The sequence below is a fragment of the Histoplasma capsulatum genome, genomic scaffold (genome assembly GCF_000149585.1).
Source record: "Histoplasma capsulatum NAm1 scaffold_1 genomic scaffold, whole genome shotgun sequence".
Taxonomy (NCBI): domain Eukaryota; kingdom Fungi; phylum Ascomycota; class Eurotiomycetes; order Onygenales; family Ajellomycetaceae; genus Histoplasma; species Histoplasma mississippiense.
Genome location: NW_001813982.1, coordinates 3,229,566 through 3,249,657, shown reverse-complemented (window position 1 = coordinate 3,249,657; position 20,092 = coordinate 3,229,566). Strand labels below are relative to the sequence as shown.

Here is a 20,092-nt window from a genome sequence, read left to right as displayed (position 1 = left end):
TAAACACAGGATGAAAGGGTAGGGTATCATATGCTCGGGGATAATGTTTTGAAGAAAATTAAACCAAAACTTGAGGTCTCAGCGCGCCCTCCGGCTCATGTGTTGTTGTGGGAAACAACCACACCAAAAGTATTAAAAAGTAGAAATATTTACAAAATACAGTAGGACCACAATCAATGGTGAACGGGTGAATGGCTGAAGCGAGAGAGAAAATTTCCGATATCAGATAAACTTGAGACAGACAAGCCCGAACTGGAGGGAGTATTTGCTGTGATGTTACGAAACGGACCAAAGGAGAAGATGAGATTAAATGGCATGAGGCAGAAAATGTTAGCAAGCTTCCTCGATATCGGTGAGCCATTTTCTTATCCCTTCTCTCAAGGTGTTATCGGCAACTGCGCCTGAACCTTTTCCACGGCGGGCGGAAATTATTTTCGGTGAATCGCCAGTCGCACAGGAACTTGTTCTTTCCTGGCAACGTTCTGCTGTTACACTGCGGGACAACTTCCTCAAGAGCACCTAGGACTATATGTCGACATTTATTCCGCGGGACCTCGATGGATGAGACAGGCTCTGCCTGTGGATTGGAAGATTGTTTATCTGGCTCTTGGTTGCTCGTCGCCTTATCCTTACGATTCCTGTTTGGCGACGGTGTCCTAGAATGAACAATAGACGATTGCCCACTCCGGGCTAAAACTTTCTCAACGGCATCAACCAGGGTTGGGTCAAGGTCCATAACTGGTTCTTCAATAAACATCTCTTCTACATCAAATGGATCTAATTGCGGTGACCGTGGAGATGTAGGTGTCTTGGTAGACCCAGAGAAAAAATTTGGAAATTGTGAAATGGAAGATGGTGTTTCAGGAGCTTCGTAGATTGAAGGTTGGCGGGAATTATTTTGAGACTGGGAAGCTGTTCGAGATACGTTGCTGGTGATTCTACGCCGCAAAGACACTTTCTTCACAGTAAAGGTTTTCGTATCCGCGATGAGTGTGGTGCACACATCAACCCATTTCTCATGGACAGTTCTGTCAAAGTCAGAAAGGAATGGTAAGAGAATATGAGGGGGAGTAGGTTCAGCAGACATCGCGCGTTTGATATCTGCTTCCAATGTGCTATACGGGTGGACAGCTTGAAGAAGGAAATCTTCATGGTAGTGCTTTAGCCAACCTGCGACATTGACATGTACTCCATCGTAGTCCCTATTATTCGAGAGATGGAATCCAGAACCTGAACTATGAACGGAGCCAATGCCATCAAGACTTGTCATTGAGGTACGGGTCTTTTTGGGTGAAGCTAAGGTTGAGTCTCCTGATGAAGAGAGAGAGATAAAACCAGGTAAAGGTACCTCAACGTCGATCACTCCATCATGCAATCCAACAGAGAGCTTCATGGGAGAATTGGGTGTTTGTACATCTGGTTTTGTTCTCGCTTTTCTGGAGTCAGCAGATTCAGCTAAAGCCTTACCAGGTGGAGGAAATGTTGGAATCGATATATTATCGGATGTTTTGGCAGTATCCTTGGCAGCAGCTTTCCCAGTCTCATCGTTTATTGCTTCCATCGTGTCTTGGATTTTATCAGGGACGGCGGATTGGGCTTTGCCTTTTAGGCTGCCTACTGGCGGTGAATGACCGCCGCTTGAAGCAGCAGTGGGTTCGCGGGAACCCCAAAACCCCGAAAGTAAGCCACCCCACCTACTAGATGGTTGGTATTCACCCCTTTCTGAGCCGAGGGTGGAGCTTTCACTTCTACGGAGGTTCTGGATCAGATTGGCTGAGGCTGCGCTTCCATTAATATCTGAAGCTAAACGCCTCCCCCCACCAGCACCACGTTTATCTCGTTGCGATGCAAAGTGTGGAACTGGGGTCGCTGTGCCAGGGGCAGCAGCAGCAATAGTAGCAGCGGCGCTCTTTCTGGAGCTGGCAATGTTGGACGGTATGGGTAGACTGGCTGTCCTTATTGATCGAACATCGGAGTCCCTCTGGGATTTGTAATGGTCAGAAACAACTTTGACGAAATCAGTGTCATCAGATGGCACAATTCCGGCTTCAGTCGAGGAAGCGCTTGGTGAGCGTCGATGCCCGTCGATCTCATCATCGTGAAGTTGGCGAGCTCGAGTTCGTCTATTTATTGTGCGCCGAAGAGATTCCTGCCTCAAGAGAGGTACACTGGGGGGGCTCTGGGAGACATGGCGTAGAGAAGTTGACGTGCTAGGTCTTAAAGGGGATGCATATGCGTCCGATCGTTGCTGCGCTGGTAAAAATGCAGACAGAACAAATATCAAGCGTCTGGCAGTCATTTTATCAGTTGAAACAATAACCGTTCGACTGGGTATAGATAGTTCTGTATCTTGATGAGCCCTCTGCTGTAGGTGAAATCGTCGCTTGTACCAGTCAGGGCCAAGGGAGCTTAACCATTCGGTATGATTCCCCAAAAATGCGGTTATTAGCACGAGGAAGAAGAAATTATGTTCCTTATCACTCAGTAACTTTGCGATCCACCTCGCTTCTTCTCTCCAAACACCCCATCGGCTTTGGCCTGTTGCAACGTGAGGAATTCGAAGTGCCGTGCTGATCCTTTGAGTGGCCCGGACAGCCTCGGATCTAAGGCTTGACCCCTCTGTTAACGCCCTTGGAGAGAGTTGCACAATTGTTTGGTTTGTTCGCTGCATGTTAGGTGCTTTAGCAGGTTTCGGTTGTTGACTTGAAAAGTGGTCAACTCGTTTCAGAGCTGTAAGAATTTCTTTGCTTGCTAATTTCTCGAGGTGTGACAAGGTGCGTGTGATGACATCCCAATGATCAACCAAGATATCGATTCTCTCATCTAGATTTGAAGTCGCTGCTAGTCCAGCATTGTCATCAAAAAAGCCCTTGATGAATTTATGATCCGAATCAAGGGAAGCCGAAATCAAGTTGGAAGGCTGTCCTGCAGTCCCAATCCGGGACGATTGACCGCCATTACTGCGACCGGCAAGTGGCAGTTTAATCGTGATTGCAACCGCATACATGGGTGTCTTCTTTTCCTTTATTTTCTTCCGTTTCATTGCGTCCATAAATGGAAATTCCGAGTCCTTAAATGGCTGAGAATTTGGGGAAGATAATTGTTCCGAGGGCTCTATTGAAGAGTTGCGACTCTCAGGAAGGTTTACACTGAACATTCTCGTCACAAGAACGGTCACTTTCACGGGCGCAGTGAACCTCAGATCACCTAATTTTTCCTGGGATGAACTGGACGAGTTCGAACTAGGTCCACTAGGATAGGCGCGGGGGAGTGTAAGGCGGCGATTGAGGCCGTGAGGGCCGAATCCTTCGACATCTCCAGCTGATTCTGTTTCCGTTGGAAGGATATGCATTTTGGTGGAAGATTCACGGTAGCTGAAAGCACTGCTGCCGAAAATACAGTTCAAAAGGCCAGATTCATTTGAATCAGCGCTCGTGCGACTTTGGTAATGTCTATTATCATCTGAGGTGGGCAAAAATGCGGAACTTCGATACCTCGCACGGAATAAAGCGCCCGACATCGAGGAGTCAAATTCTCTGAGACTCGATGAACCGGAAAATTGATTTACATCTGATGCATGGGGCTTGTGAGCCGTAGGCCGTTTGGTAGGTTTTGAGAGGCTCGAACTCCGAGAATGGCTACGCTCTTGTTCTGACGGCCGTTGATTTAGGCCAAGTCCGACAATACCGCCTGGGGTGCTTGCATCTTGGGTGTCGAGAAGGATGCAGGGCTCATCACGATCACCCAGTGCATTCTGAGCAACGATTACTCTAAAATCCTTTGCTGCATCTAACTCGAGTCCACCCCTGTCGTCGAAGCTGTTGGCAGCTGAAGCATTTGGAGACAAAGCACTAGTTTGGAGTGGATAGGCGTGAGTATTCGATCGTCGAAGATGAGTAGAATCTGGGAACAAGAGCCCAGACGTATGCTCTTCCTCAGTCACAGATTCAAGATGAGTTGAATTCCGAGAGCCGTACGCAGCAGGATGGAGCGACGATGCCGCAGTGTTGAGAAGTCTTCCCAACATGTTGGGAGTCAGAAGAACGAGCGGCGTTTTAAAGTCAAATGTCGAGAGGTAACGTGGAGCGATTTAGAAATGTCAGCCAGAAGGGAGCCTCCATATGATATCCATTTGTAAAAACCATCATCCGAATAAGACGAGCTGGCTGTGATATGGTGCGGGGAGACCAGGATGTTGGAACTAAACTAAACCTGATGCTTGGAAATATGACGTTTTGATCAGGTTCCAGAGGCAGGAAGCGCAAGGCGCAGACCTGAATACTCGGTCAGAACCGAGTATGTCGCCGTCAGACTGCCGCAACCGATGAGGCGGAGCGGGACAGAGCACTTGCGGTGCGATTGACGATGGGGACGAAGTGTGTGGATGGCGGGTGGCAGCGGATAGTGTGGACAAAAGCAAGCTCGACTCGGCCAAGAGGCGGTGAAGATGAGGAGGAGGTGAAGATGAGGAGCTGGCCGGAGCCTCATCAGCTAAGGACCCAGCCACCGCAACACGTGATGGCTATATCTGTTAGGGGGTACTACGGCTACCCTATCACGTGCCCCCCAACATATTGTATTGCTCTCGCGTAGTTAGTTTATTAATACATGCAGTAACAACGAACGTTATCCTCCTACAATATCAAACCTACTTACTTTTGACGTCCGTCAACAACCAAGACATGGACAAGAGCACAAGAGCACAAGAGCACCGCGTTTCTGCGATGTGGAACCGGTGGCTTAAAGTGCTGTACGGTAAATCATAGATCATGGCGCCAGCCCCATGCAGCAGTATGTGTTCAGCATTACCCCTCCATCATGCTTGATCTTGGGGTCGCCCGGGCTGTTTCGAACATCATTCAGTACCAGTACGGAGTAATGGAGTTTACCACCGATCAGGAATTTTTCACTTCTATGTCCCCGCATGGGGTTTTTTTTTGACATATCGCCTCTTCCCAGAGCACTCCTAAAGTTGGTTACTCGAATCCCCCGCCCGAGGTTTCAGATGCTACTGACTACTGGTCCACTTTATCATCGCCTCATTCCTTTTTTTTTTTTTTTTTTTTTTTTTTTTTTTTTTTTTCATTTCCTTTTGGCTGCATACTACTTTTTCATCATTTGATATGTGAACATTGAACGTTTAATCCGAGCTTTCTTCGTTCCCCTTTGATCGGTATTGTAGCTCGGCATCTCCCAATCCCTCCTCATGAGCGGTTTGTGATGATAGAAAGCAAAATGAGAATCCATGTATTATACATATCTAGCTCCTGCTACCTTTTTCTTTTCAGGTCTTGTGCACGCTTTAAAATCCACTGTATTAGGTGCTTTGTGCTCTCACCACGGCATCTAAGTCTGCATTTGAACCGCCTTCAAAGTAAAGCTCCAAATCATGCTTACAAGACCTCTTTTCTCCCCCAAGAACTGCCTTTGGCAGTGAGCTAAGAGCTAACATTGATTGAGGCGCGCTTTGGTTCTTCGGTGGTTTGATTTATCAGAGTTGAGCACACGGAGGCGTTCATTTAACTCAATTCGGACCCCCTTATCACCGTCGTACTTTACAAACACTCTCATAAAGCAAAACATTTTGTTCGTAACTCCCCTATGACTGCGCGCTATAACCTTAATCGCAGCATTGCGGTCAACTTACCTCCTCCGTTTTTACCAAAACTCAGAATATAGGCTTTGCTTGACTGCGATGAGAAGCATCTTGCTGCCAGCTTCATTCTCGCAAGCTTTTTTGCTAACTAACCTTTCCATCCCTTAAAGCTTAGTGTCTCAAATAAGGACACTCCCATCTATCAAGTGATTACTTCGTGCTCTGTCCTTAATTTCTCACAGCAAGAAGCTTGAGAATAAAATATCAATTTATTCTCACATATCGACCAGTATTCCATGCTAATTGTCAGTCGGCCCTACAGCTTTCCCTCTCAAAGGCTACAAGAGTGTCTCGTGTCAGTCTCATCCTATGCATAACAGATCTCTAAGCCGATATATTTACTCGCATTTCCATATGATCTTCTTTTAACCCTTTTCTCTCACTCTTCAGCTATCCCAGTTCTATATATTTGGTTTAACAAAGCCTCTGCTTGTTAGTCTAGCTAACTCAACCAGAAGTGAGCCGGTTCGAATTCAAATAACCGGTTGTTTTTGGTTCAAGTGGCCCATCATTCGAACATTGCTGAGGCTGTCTTCAAAAGTTAAGCATGGAGGCCTCCACGAACGATACTGGCATTGGCACTCGAGTCTATTTGTCTACTATTGGAAATATTTCTGCTCAACCATGCGCCAATGCGCAGTTAATGGCACGAGTTCCTGCCCAACTTACATCTAGAATGATGGGAAACTGATCTACTTTCGCACAATCACAGGATATAGAGATGCTTTGCCTTGACCACCTAAGCAGTCCAAATGATAACAATCTCGAGCCCAGGCAATCCCAGCAGCCTATTTACGATGCCAATTCCAATTCCCGGTATGAACACCCCTGCGCTTCCAATTGATGTAGCTAACGATATGCAGTTCCACAGATGAACATGGTGGTGGATTCCAGCGCCGGAAGTGAGTCCTATCCCAAGACACCAAATTGAGGGAAATTTTTATTGATACTTAGTAAACTATAGTGAGGATAGCCTCTTTTGCTCCCCAGGCCCAGACGACAATATGGGGTTATCAAGTAATGTCAATCCGTGTCCCGGCCATCTAGCATTATCTGGAGACCCGGCAACCTATGAGCAGCACGAACAAAGAGATATTGGACCTTCGATTCTTTATGGCAATGACATTACTGAAACTACTCGAAACCGTAAACGCACTTTAGTATCTCCGTTTAAGTTGGACGAGACATGTACTGGATCTAATGCCTCTCATGAACCGATAACTAAGGTGAGGATTTTCTGGATTTTCTCTTTTCTTTCTAATTTTCCTTTTGTATAGCTGTTTTCTCACCTGTGGTAGAGTATCAAGGCAAACCCGGAAAAGAAATGGCCCCAATATCAAACGAGGGTCGAAATCCTCACGGAAATATTGGCAAAAGAATATTCCCACGTTGTCCAGGCTTGGTGCAAACAACAGCATTCAGCGCAGCATTCAGCATGCGCAATCCAACGCGGAGAGGCCTGAAATCCCATCCTACTCAACCAAAAACTGGAATCAAGCGTTAAAAGATATGGTGGCAAATGCTCCAACCGAGACCCGGGAGGAGGCTCTAACAGATAGACAATTCTTTAATCAGGCGTTGCTCGCATTCACGGAAAAACCGAAACTAGATGGACGTGGTGGTTGGTTACATCCGAATATGGCCACCTCTCTCTTTCACTACCAGGTGAAAATTCCCATTTATACCTCTGTTCTCCTCCAGCTAACCTTCTAGAGCTAATAGGGGCAGGATTTATGGTAAATTCACAAATTCCCTTAATACATGGAAGTATTTGGCTAACAGGGTACAGCGTAATCGGGAAAAAATCCACGATACCCTCCTTTTGGCGGGCTTCCAATGTGACGAGATGGGCTTCGGGAAAAACTATCCAGAGCTATAGATCCATGACAACGCTCCTAAAATATGGATAAACCTAGCTAACCAAGGCCGAAGTCAACATAGTGGATGATCAAGAGATCAACCAAGGGACCGACAATGTGACACTGGTTGTGGCACCATCTCACCTTACAAAACACTGGTATTGATTTCACAGTTCAGAGCGCCGTATTACAAACCTAACTCGAAAATGTAGGAACGACCAGTTTGCTCAGCACTGCAAAAAGGGGGTTCTTAAACCTGTGATGGAATACTATGCTCGTTACAAACCTATATCCACTGACGATATTGGACTTTTCCGCAGTTGCAGCGTAATTTCAGGGGCAACGATCAATAACAAGCATATGGGCGAACGCTAACTTGGTTCAGAATAACGACATACTCTGAAGTGCGATCTTCTACCCCCAAGTTTAAACCCCCTTCCCGGCGTCATCACAGAAAACGACAAAAAACAACTTCGGATGGAATTTATAGAAAAGAACAAAGGCCCTCTTCATCGCATGAAATTTAGGAGAATTATTCTGGACGGCAAGTACAGTACAATTAACAATCAGTATGGCCGAATTCTAAATTTAAAGCTGATGGATCATTTAGAGGCCCACGAAATAAAAAAACAATGACCCGCAAACCAGTGTTGCCGTTCTTATGCTTTCTAGGCATTGCCGTTGGGTAATTTCTGGAACCCCTCTTCACAAGTACGGAAATATAGCTATGCTTTTTAGTCTTAATCTGGATGCTAATGAAATTGCTACAGTGGCACCCATGAATTATATCCATACCTTCATTTTCTTCAGGTACCACTGGAAGGTGATTACAAAAAGTTCGTGAAGGAACAACTCAAGGTCTGCTTGTTCATAATTCCTTCCATCCAAACCATTCTAACGTGGATTATTTCTAGTACCATGACACCGAGGACCCGTGGATTAACACTCTGCTGCGCACATGTATTTTGAAGCGTGGTCATGAAGAAACATTGTTTGGTGTTCCAATTCTCAAACTTCCGGATGTAATGGGTAGAAACATTGTGATAAGTTTCAGTGCGACAGAAAGGGAGCTCTACCAGAAGGTTATTGCGATGTACTTGGAACAACATCACGGTGATCCTTCCTCTTATTGATTGTCAACAAAATGATATGTACTTATAAAAAGCAGTGTTTTCGAGTTCCCCCGGAAATCTCAAAAATTGAGTATCAAAGCCATATTACCTTGCTTCTACGGCTTCGGATGTTTACGAGCCACCTACTTTTAACGTAGACGGTGCTTGAAGACTTCCTAACCGTTCGTGAGCTCCAGTCGCTTCGAAGTAGCCTGGGTGAATGCCTAGAACGAAATGATGCGTCTATTTGCAGTTTACTTGAAGGTCTCATTCGACAGCAAAAGTTGCGGGGAAATAGTCAAGAACAGCCATCGACCCCTCCAGAATATCTGCCGAGTCCCGAAGCTTCAAAAAGCCCTGAAGCGTCAAAGCTGCAAAACTTAGTCAATGGTTTCGTTGATGCCCTCAAATCTCCCTGCAGAGAGCAGAATGTGTCCCAAGAATGCATCAAATGCCACCGTGAACCAACTTCAGCCCTTCTCACATCATGCTTGCATATTTACTGTCAAGATTGCGCTAGTGAGGCTGTGATTCAGGCTGGATCTGTTTGCGATTGTGGCGCGGCTGTCCACCAAACTGTATCCTGTAAGTCTTTAGAGTCGCTCATCACTAGCGCCACACCCCAGCTGAAAGGAAATCCAGTTGGTATGGTAAATTCTCACAAAAAGTCAAGAAAAAAGACCGATAGAATGGGCTCTGAGGTTGAGAACTTAAACGAAGATATGAATTGGGTGGCTTGTGTGGGCCATCTAATGCCAGGAGCAAAATTAACGGCAATCAGCTCTTGCTTGGTAAAATGGTTCAAAAATTCTGTTGAAACGAAAGTGGTGATATTCACCCAGTTTCTTGGAATGGCCCACGTTCTTGGCTCAATGTGTCAGGAAAATCGCTGGGGTCATCTGTCAGTAAGTTTACACGGACTCTAGTTGTTTCTGGTCATCTATTCCGTGTTTCTGTCACTCACTACCGACGAAGCTCACTGGCAAAATGCCGATTCGACAACGCGAGAAAAGCATCGAAGAATTTTCTAAAGACCCGGAAATCCGCATTTTGGTATGCTCTCTCCGAACAGCGGGTACTGGGCTTGACCTTACAGCTGCAAATAAATGCATTTTCGTTGACCTCTGGTGGAATGAAGCCATCGAGCAACAAGTATGTACTTGACTCTTAATTACTTACCAGCTCCCCATCTCTATTTAACTGCAATGCTGACCATATATATCAGGCATTCTTCAGACTTTTTCGTATTAACCAAAAGCGGAAGGTCGAGTTTGTTAGGGTTGTAGTACGAAATAGCATCGATGACCGTTTGCAACTTTTACAAGAGGATAAATCGAACAATATTGATGGGGTGCTGGGCTCTGAAGTCCTTAGTTCACGAGACTCCCTTACGGGTCTCTGTACTGTTCTTGGTGTTGAACAGGATGACAGCACGGAAACCGGGTATAGATTTATTTCAGATGAGGAGGCCGAGCGGAGGTGTGAAGCAGCGAGAGTAACTACACTTGATGGCGAATTTAGCAAAGATCCTGGACATGCTGAAGCCGATAAATGCGAAAGCTCGGCCAGCAACACTGGTTCCAGGGATTCTCATATTACTCCTCTGGGTGCTTTGGGGATCGAAGGTATTGGGAGTACTGAGACGTTCGCAAATACCACTTAGTGAAGTGAGACTGTTAATCGCGGAGAATCTTGCGAGGATCCTAAAGGCCTTGGAGATGGCAAACTTGCTAAAACCACAGAAGGCGCTGTTCCCGTTATTGCCGAGGTTGAGGGCTCTGCCCAAGCTGCCCATGAGCGAGTTTTCTATCTTCCCAAGTGCTTTGAAGGTGCCATATCTGCCGAAACAACGATGGTACTGGCGTTCCCGACATTTTAGGGACTATTAATGATTTTGACAACTGGACCCTGACTTGCTCTGATATTCCCATGAATCATGGAGCGTTAAGGCCAGGGGAGATGCGTGAAAATCAAAAGGTTTTCAACGGAGTGAACCGTACGCCTGAGCTCAGAAGTTTCTGGTCTTTCCTTTGTGGATGGATTTCCTATCCGTTTTCTTTTCTTTTTTTCTTTATGATTTTTGGTTGTTATTTAAGTTGAGAAACGGTCGTGGTCAACACCCCTATCTCACCAAGACTGATCCGCTCAGTTACGGCTCGGATAAAAAACGCCATATTTTTTTTAGACGTCTTCGATTCCTAGTTTCTTTTCTTCTCCTCCGCTTTCCGCTGGAATCGATTCTGATTCTCCTTTTTTTGCTTCTTTTTTCAAGGTGGAACCACAACTGGTTTCTTTCCAGTAGGAGAAGGCATACACTCTCCTTCTTTACTGACTTGAAGACTGCTGAATACCCTGAATTCTCCTCAGTACTGAATAAAAGTCGTTTGTTTACTTTCAATCTGCTCCAAAAATTTTGCTTTTGTGATTCAAGCCGAAGACTGAATGTTATTTGGAGGAGAGTGAGTCGAGTTGAACTTGGAACAATTTAAAGATATCTCGCAAACTGCAGAGAAGCAAATTTCAAATCACAATCGAACTTCCTGAAAACTTGTAATTTGAATTGCTCACACATATTTTCGAAAAAGGAAAGGCAGTTAAAAAAGAAGTCAATATGTGATACAAATGACCATGTGCAAACCGCAAAAATAATGGCTAAAACGCGCGTCTATAAAACCATTACAAACCCAACCCTAACCCACTAACCACCATACACCATGCATGGCCTCATAGATGAATGACAACTACCGAGAGACAGTGAAATTATTGCATATGACAAGTATTTTGGGGTTTGTAGCCCAAGTATCGACGTCTGAAACAATACCGCAGGTGATTTTTATATCTCCTCGACCGCACAGTTAGGATGTAAGACGTATACAACTCTTTGCTCTTGTTGCTGTTGCTGTTGGTCGTCCGACTCGACCAGGCCTTCGCCCCGGATGTGCATGAGAATATTGTCCTGTTAAATTGCATTGCCAAGTTAAATTTCCGGGTTTTAATGTTTACCAGCCGACAAGGGCTGAATAGCGCCCAACAAACAAAAGTAACTTACCTTAACCATCCTCTTGAGGACTTTAACAGCTAGTGACCGCTCAGCTTCCATCTCCTCCTCGCTATTCAGCTCCGATTCAATCTGCTCAAGATACCAAACTATCAAATCTTCCTGCTCTACGCCATCCCCTGCATTGGCCTCATCGTCGTTGACCCGTCGGACAAGAATGTTAAGGATTCGCATATACTTATCATATGTAATCTTCGTCTTCTGGGTTTGAGGCTGCTGGGTTGTGACATGAGGCGCATTGACATGATCGTCATCATCGCCTGTACGCATCGGGCTATCCCCATCTCTATCCTGGTGAGGTGCCGCATCGCGAATTCCAGAGGCGCTATCGGCATTTTGGTCACCAGTTCCATCATCAACCTCAACGTCGTCCTTTTCAACGGTAACAATGCTCTGCCTGAGGAGGTCGAACGCTTCCTTGACAAAGCTGGGCACGATCTCTTCGACACAGTTGGCCTTCGCAACCGCCTCAGATAATCGAATCAAACTCTCTAGCTGTCTGACCGTAATTCGATAACTGCTTCTTCCAAGCCCACCTTGAGCGTCGTTGGCACGGAGTTCCTTGTATTTCTCCACGAGCAGCTCCTTGGCTTCTTCAGTAAAAACAGGTCGAAAAGTTCGAGCAAATCTGATGTATCGCTGCAACTGCTCGGTGGTGAGGTCAGGTTCGACAGCATCGTCGCGATTCATATGGACATTCACAATATGTTCAGCGAGGTTTCTATCCACGGCTTCATTCGGCTCATCGCGGATGACGAAGAACAGATCAAAACGACTCATGATGGGGGCGCTGAAATTGAGATTTGCCCGGAGCGTGGCTTTGGGGTTGTATCGCCCACCGATTGGGTTAGCAGCGGCCAGAATACTTGCGCGTGCATTTAGGGTGGTGTGAATGCCAGCTTTAGCAATAGAGATGGTCTGTTGTTCCATTGCTTCGTGAATGGCGACTTGGTCGCTAATATCCATCTTGTCAAATTCATCAATGGCACAAATGCCGCCCCCATTCTAGAATTAAGGGTCAGCGTTATTGTAGAAAAGTGCAAGGATTCTGAAAGGGTTAGCCAACTCACCGCGAGCATCAAAGCGCCAGCTTCAATAGTAAATTCACCAGTCTCTGGGTCCTTGACAACTGAAGCAGTTAAACCAGCGGCCGAAGATGCTTTTCCACTGGTGTATACAGCTCGAGGATTCAATGAACAGATATACCTTTCGTAATGTTAGAAGAGTCTAGTTTAGAGAGAGGTATTCATATGTCTTACTTTAAAAATTGGCTTTTACTTGTGGAAGGATCTCCGACTATGCATATGTTAATGTCACCACGGATTTGCATATTTTCCTGCTGTGTGGTTTTGGATACTCCTCCAATTAACTGTAATAGTAGGCCCTTTTTAATAGCTCTATGACCGTAAATCATGGGAGCAATCGAGTCCACTAATCGGGAATAAATGTACTCAGAATGAACTAAATTTTTAAGATCTTGTACTTCGTAAGGCGTAAGTGTTTGAAGAAGGTGGTCTTGCGCCTCATCTTCATAAGTTTCTAGCTGATCGGTCTGATTCAAGGATGCAAGGATATTTTGTGATTGACCATTAAGTTGCTGGGAAGAGGCACGGCCGGGGGTGGTTAGATCGGGAGTTACCATACAGGCAACGAAGGCAAGGCGGTAGGTGAGGTCGCGAACACCCAGGGATTTCAAGCCGCTAACTCCATTCCCTCCGACATCACTCCCACGGAAATTCCCGTTGTCTCGAGTTGCTTCTGGACGGACCCCAGGGAGTCCTAGCTGGCTAACATCTGGGACAACGATAAGGGTGCCAGTGAAAATACACCTCTCTCCAGCTTTGGCTCGATCGACCATCTCTCCTCGTAAAATAATGTCCATGGTGCGTGGCATACTCCCTGTTGGTATTTCATGGGACGATTCCTGCAACTTCACTTTCTGCCAATCGATGAATGTGCTCTGACGGATATCTAATCGCCAACCGATACGATTCCCACATGTTGGATTAGGGCATTGTGTCGGTTCAGTATATTTAAACGTTTGTTCCACTTCTTCAACAGCCGTACTACAGCTCTCGCAAATGAAAGTACCTAACGCAAGTTCCGGGCGGACTTCAGAAGTTCTAGTTACCGTCCCAGATATCGAAAGAAGCTTCCCTATCTGAGCAGTTCGGAGTTGTCGTAGTCTGGACACTAGTGGTAGATTGTAAAAAGCCAGGGAAAACACTTTGTCTGTTTGTTGGTGTCTTGTCTTTCCTGCCAACGAGTCAGGCTCAGTGCTGTCGGCGGCTAAGGTCGACGTGCCGGCCTGGGATGACGTGCTGTTTATCTGTCGATGTTCTCTAAAATATTGGGGTTCATATTTGGCGATAAGATTGTGGAGAGCTTTTGTCAGGTAAGGCTGGAATCGGTAATATTGATTGGCAATGGCATCAGCCAGAATCTGGTTTGGAAGGGAGGTGAGGTGTGTAAAGTCGACGTAGAGAGTGGAAAGCTGGTATCGTTGTAACCCATGAATTTGTGCAATATAGTATTTGTTGCTGAGTATTTCGGACGACGGAGGCACGCCTGAGGATGAGGGCTCTTCGACATGTGTCTCCAATAATTCTTCAAAGGCCTGCTGAACCTTTTCGCCCGCAACGTCCTGGACGGGTGGGGGCCCTCTCCCGTAGAGCGGGTGTCTTGGACGTCTAGGAAGGGAACCGCCTGGGCCAACAACTTGATCATCCGCGAACCCCTCCGCCTCGCTCATTTGGCCATTGCTTTCTGAGGGGGGATGAGGCCGGGAGGTGGGTGGCTGATCTGATGATGGAAATGGTCTTTCCCTGGTTCCTGCGTTGGAGCCCAATTCGGACTGCAGAATAGCGTCAAACAGACTGGCCATGGTGGCTCTCACTGGAATTCTGATATCAAGGGGGTGCTCCGTCGAGGGGTGTAAAAACAGGGGCTCTCTGAAAGTAGTCCCAATATGACAAGAACCCAGAGCTCGAGCAGGTGCGTAAAGAAAGGCGATTGGGACACTTGGACCGTTGAGAATGATGTTCAAACAAAAAGTTCCAAGTGGGAGGAAACGCGTTGCAGTCGCGAACGCGCCACGGAATTACAACGGACCGATCAACACGTGTAAAGTGGTTTTGCTTAGTCATCGATTGTCAAATGACCTTTCCAGCTTCATCTTTTCCGATTCGGGTAATTAGGGAGATGCATTCTCCGTTAATTCTTCGCTGCTACGCACGACTCCGCTCGCGTCTTCGAGCAGACACATTGCCGAGCTGCTGCCAACTTCAGCTATTGCAAGCACCCGTTGTGTTGAGTTTCCAATTGTTGATTATAGTTACGATCTACACATTGAGCCACAGCAAGAATGTTTGCAAATTATATGTTGAATAATTTAGAGCCTGCATAACTAATTTAGTGGCGACAAACGGGCTTACCAGCTAGTTTTTCAGCCCTGGCGACAAAGTTTGTAGCCACCCGTTGTAAATGATATTGACGGTACAAATTGTGGCCGTGATTAGCGCCGGCTCAGCACGACCGAAGATAAGATTGTGCGCATTCCTCCCAAGTCGCAATGAATACCACAGGCGGAAGACAAGCGAATGATGACCAGAAACTTTTCAATCCAACTTTTGAGGATTCATGTTTTATCTTCAACTAAGTGGCAGTATTTGAATACTCTCTTACGTGTTGCTATAGACACGGCCAGACATTCCTCCACCTCATTACTCTGAGTTGTCTCAATACCTCGCACATTCCTCAAATCTTGAACCACCCCACCACCAATCAGCGCTCAACCTGAGCACTGGAAGCAAATCCCGCCCCTCCCCGACAAATCCCTCTCCTTTCAGTTTTAATTAAATTATTAGTCTATAAAGTGACTGGTATACCGGTCCCTGGAGTTCCATACCGCCTCAGGTTGAAGGAGCCTTTCCAGCGCCTGTGATGATGGCTGGAAATTTTCTAGCATCACAAGCAGTGCTCCATTTTCAACTATCATAATAATACATTATGACGACCCACGATTGCCGGGGGAAAGAAAAGAACCAAGGTACAGCTAATGTTTCAATGGTCTTGAGCCTGACGGCTTAGGTTGCTAACTTCTCGTAGATCCGAACTCCCAGCCACTGCCAATAATGGGAAGGATGACTGCATGTATTCCGGCTCAGTCCCCCAGTCCTAAGTTTTTCTTCGTCAATGAGAGTTTGTCGAGCAAGGGAAAGCGTTCACATGTGATGAAGCAATACATTCAAAGCCGGAGGAAAGAAAAAAATGCTGCTCTATTTGATAGTACCTCCCTCCAGTTGCCCCGCCAGCAGCGATATCTCGCATGGAGAAAAAGATTGGATGAAGAAGCTCCAGGAGAAAGGTTCAATGGCGGTGATTACGCAAATCCTCAAACAACTTCATTATCTAAAGTATGTTACGAAAATCGAACATCATGTTACCTAGAATTGCTTCAATAGTATTCCCTTCATTTATTCATACAACGCGATATCAATCGTGCATTCTAACACTCCCCCTCCCTTTTTAGAAAACTGAAGCTGGGCGAATCCATGCGGGCGGGTTTACTTCTGGAGAATACCCAAGATTAGAGAACGCAGCTAGATCGTTATCTTCCCAAAGAACGATTTCTTCTGGTAGAGCGGATCCTTTTGATGCTTTGCCCTGGTCGTTCAACGAAGATCGGCATTTGATGGATTGCTGGATGTCGAAGTTAACCTCCTGGCCAGGGCAAAACATTTCATGAAGAAATCTTTGTTTAGAGAAGCGATGCAGCATCCAATTACGTTTCATGCTTGCTTATTGACATATTCCGCTCGTTATCTAGCTACCGTGCGTCGAATTAAAAACAACACTCAGTGTTCATCATATATCTCTACTAGTTACCGAAAACCTGCTTACGACATACCTCAGGAAAGGTCAGTGCCTGGGAGATAGTGTTTCTACAATGGTATTCACAGCACTATCTATACAGGAAGCTAGGTACGGGAGCAGGCAGAAATCGAGTCATTATTTGGACCAAGCAGTTCGGAATTTGAGGAGTCTGGAAGGGAAACGACTTGCCGGGGATACTTATACCCATTACGCGCGGTTAACAATGTTCAAGCGCGACCTTCCATTTGACATAAAGCACGCTTCGCATTTGCTTTCGTTTCTTCGCAACGCGGAGACTTTGGCCTTCAGCCATAGCACACCCCCATTTACATCCACCCCACCTCAAAGAAAAGCTGCATTCGAATATATGACCCCACTCCATTCAATCCTATCCGGAGGGCCTCACCCCTCTCAAGTACCCGAAATAGAACGAGTATGGGTGTGGAGGTACGAACTTTCCAACCTGTGCCGTGTATCCTCATTGGTTTACCTCAACAAGGCGCTATGGGACCAACGAAACTCGCCAGAAGGGTGCATACGGTACCTTGACAACCTCACGGCAAACATATACGAGCATCTCGAACCAAATTTTCCTGTTGAGTCATTCTCGTGGCTACTGTTGCAGGATATTTGTGACCTCGACCTGAGAAATCCGGACCGGGCTTGGTTTGTGGGCGATATAATGGAGGGTTTCAAACATATCCCTCAGCCACTCCAATTCCAATTCACTGAGCTATTACTTTCTTTCCTCATGTTAAAATCCGCGGATTTTAACAATCACACTCGAGGGATTTGAGCGCCAAATTCTTCAGTTTACTCAACCCGAAGGCCGAGTGCCAGCAATAGAATGACATACCGACGACCTCCGATAATTAAACCCACAGAGATTTCCTTAGTCACCGACAAACGGTATCGAAACTTCGGATCACATCTATGAGACATTGAGCTTCGATCAATGCCTCTGTAGCAAGCAGCCTCCAGGCTATGGATGTGGGCCTCAACTTTCCAAATAACCAGCACGACATGCAATCGCGGTTACTTGGGCGACATCCCTTCATTCCAGGACAACACATGCCATTCCAACCGTGTGCCGTGGAGGAACACGCAACCTTGATATCCAGCTATCCCCTTGACCTAACTTATTTATTACACTCCAAAGTCTCTCTTCTGCTTCAAATATCTTCAAACTTCCCATTTTTTTCTTCCGAGACCCTTCACCCCCTTTTCAACATATTTGACGGCTACACGCATAGGTACACCTTCCCATACGTACTCCTCTCAATCCTGCGAGACTTACTCACCCTTAATAATAGAAAAATCCTACAACCCCCTCAAACAACTTCCCAACCCAATATACCCTTAAAGATTACATGCACCCTCATGGTCCCCACCCCAAAAAAAAAGAAAGAAAGAAAGAAAAGAAAAACAGTGGTACCCGGGATACAAAGCCCGCGCCGGAGAATATATCATACGTCACCATTTTTAGAGCTTAAGCGACTGGCAAGAGATTCTCTCTATTATCTGTCTCAATTCCTCATCGCCATTATCACCATTGCAACAATGATGGGTATGCGTTGTCGATTGCATGCAGTGCAACACTCTCGACGCACCTTAACTAATAACACGGGTCTAAATGCCTAGCCTAATGTATAATCGTTTCAGGAAGTTTTGGGGATGCTATGCATGTGCCCAAACGAAGTAGCTATTGCTGGGTTGCCTTTTCACCTGTTCCTGTAGACAGTGAATGTAGATATGGTCTTTCACATAGCAGGTGCCAGGCAAATGAATACCCATCACTGGGCCCCTAACACCTAGGAAGCATTTGGCATGTATACAACCAGCTCCCCAAAAAGATCCAAAAGGGAGTTTCACGGGTTACGAGTTCACACTCACTCAACGACTATTGAGAACTCCTGGACCCAAAAAATCAATCCCTCCAGGAAATCCAGACGCGCAAAGCTACATTGCATGTCTAAATTTTTGTATGGTCAGTCCTATGTGTTATTTGGATAATAGAACCGTACTGGCGATTCGATTCCGGTGAAAATAAGCTTTTTAGTAGCTTGACTGAGAGGATAGTACTGCCTCCTTTCTTACTAAAATCTATGTGAAATAGGAGCCTGCTTGATGGGAGAGCATGCCTAGAATGACTGAAGAGAGGCGAGCAAGAGTTTATCCAAAAGGCGAATTGATACCACACCTTACCTCGTGGTAGAGACAACCCACCCGAGAGAAATGTATGAAGATTGCATGGGACGGTGAAACTACTGTGTCAACCCTTTACAAGTCGAAAAAAGCTCAACTAACTGCCCACAGCTGAAGATGACAGTTTTGGAAAATTTGAGCAAGGGTTACTCCTGTGTCGGGGAATATTTTCAATCCCCATCTCCCTCTCAATCTTAAATACGAGAGCTATCCTACATTGAAGCCCCGATTGACAGCACGGGTGACATGCAGATGGAAAATCACATTTCGCATAGATCCCACGACGAGTTGCTTGTGAAGCGTCGTACAGAAACCTCCAGTGGTTCGCCAAAATCTCACCCAATTGTCGTCTCGATAAACACAAGAGCTGCGTCATCGAGCGGGGGAAAAATTCCGCCACAGTTCTGTTGCGCCAGTATTATGAGCGCTGATGTGCGACAAGGCGAGGATCTTCCCCGCCCAGCATTTGAAGGTTTGATATTCAGTCTTGTATCCAATACAATAGAAAAGTAAAGGAACAATGAAAGATACTAAATTTTATAAAGAAGTTGTCTCCAACTTTTTCTAGATATGCTGCTCAATCACTAGTCACAATCAGAATGCATGCCATAACAGATCTTGGTCTGGGATTGGGGTAGATCCTTTCAGATAGATTGTGGACGAAGGACACATATTCTAGCCACATTTTATATGAACTACGAAAGGAGGGCCTGAGGAGGAAGACAGTCTTGACTGGTTATTAGGTGCTACTCAATCATTCAATGCACTATTTTTCTTTGTAGAAAAAATGTTTCCTCCTTTAAGGATATCCTAAATCTTGAACACAACCAGTCCAACATCCCATACCTGGACACAAGAAGCATGAGAATGGCAATCCTCTCCCTCATTGTGGCGCCACTTACCTAAATATCCACCTCACAATCCTACTCCACGCCCTCCAGCGTGGCCAGCCATGATGTCAACGCGGGTTTCATCAAAGTTGCAGATATAAACCCAAGAGTAAGATTGGTGGGGCAGTTTTCCAGTGACCAGCTAGCTGACCATGCCATCTTCAAATTCAGCCACAGGCAAGGTATAAAGTAGGGTCCTCAGAAACTTTATTTTTCGGGCAATAGATCATAGAACTCAAAAGAAGGTTCAGTCCCAAGGGATTGGTTGTCTAATCCATAATTTAGGCCGTAGCAATGGGTACAAACATCGCGAGAAATAATCACAGGAAATCCGGACAAAGTCAACCCCATTGATGACATGCGGACACGAACTTGTTGTACCTTTGCGCTACAACCACCACTATCTCAAGCGAGAGGCTTCACCAACGGCAACAGTA

General features: G+C 45.9%; 5 protein-coding genes across 5 annotated transcripts; 3 read left to right on the top strand and 2 right to left on the bottom strand.

Moving 5' to 3' along the window:
* Window positions 1-385: 385 nt before the first annotated feature.
* HCAG_00936 (predicted protein) lies at window positions 386-4,027 on the bottom strand (the record flags this gene model as incomplete). The annotated part of the gene is made up of 2 exons (XM_001543840.1): window positions 386-1,416; window positions 1,468-4,027. 2 exons carry the CDS (start codon window positions 4,025-4,027, stop codon window positions 386-388), a joined length of 3,591 nt encoding a protein of 1,196 aa, XP_001543890.1.
* A 2,350-nt stretch (window positions 4,028-6,377) lies between these two features.
* Window positions 6,378-7,369, top strand: HCAG_00935 (predicted protein; the record flags this gene model as incomplete). Its single annotated transcript, XM_001543839.1, has 5 exons — window positions 6,378-6,472; window positions 6,520-6,558; window positions 6,630-6,882; window positions 6,934-6,950; window positions 7,054-7,369. 5 exons carry the CDS (start codon window positions 6,378-6,380, stop codon window positions 7,367-7,369), a joined length of 720 nt encoding a protein of 239 aa, XP_001543889.1.
* A 2,245-nt stretch (window positions 7,370-9,614) lies between these two features.
* HCAG_00934 (predicted protein) lies at window positions 9,615-10,506 on the top strand (the record flags this gene model as incomplete). Its single annotated transcript, XM_001543838.1, has 4 exons — window positions 9,615-9,779; window positions 9,853-10,106; window positions 10,149-10,252; window positions 10,370-10,506. 4 exons carry the CDS (start codon window positions 9,615-9,617, stop codon window positions 10,504-10,506), a joined length of 660 nt encoding a protein of 219 aa, XP_001543888.1.
* Window positions 10,507-11,460: 954 nt separating this feature from the next.
* On the bottom strand, window positions 11,461-14,569 carry HCAG_00933 (conserved hypothetical protein; the record flags this gene model as incomplete). The annotated part of the gene is made up of 5 exons (XM_001543837.1): window positions 11,461-11,583; window positions 11,677-12,690; window positions 12,756-12,891; window positions 12,945-13,656; window positions 13,777-14,569. The coding sequence occupies 5 exons, from the start codon at window positions 14,567-14,569 to the stop codon at window positions 11,461-11,463; spliced, it is 2,778 nt and encodes a 925-aa protein (XP_001543887.1).
* A 1,385-nt stretch (window positions 14,570-15,954) lies between these two features.
* Window positions 15,955-17,406, top strand: HCAG_00932 (predicted protein; the record flags this gene model as incomplete). Its single annotated transcript, XM_001543836.1, has 4 exons — window positions 15,955-16,100; window positions 16,217-16,248; window positions 16,569-17,226; window positions 17,373-17,406. 4 exons carry the CDS (start codon window positions 15,955-15,957, stop codon window positions 17,404-17,406), a joined length of 870 nt encoding a protein of 289 aa, XP_001543886.1.
* Window positions 17,407-20,092: the final 2,686 nt, after the last annotated feature.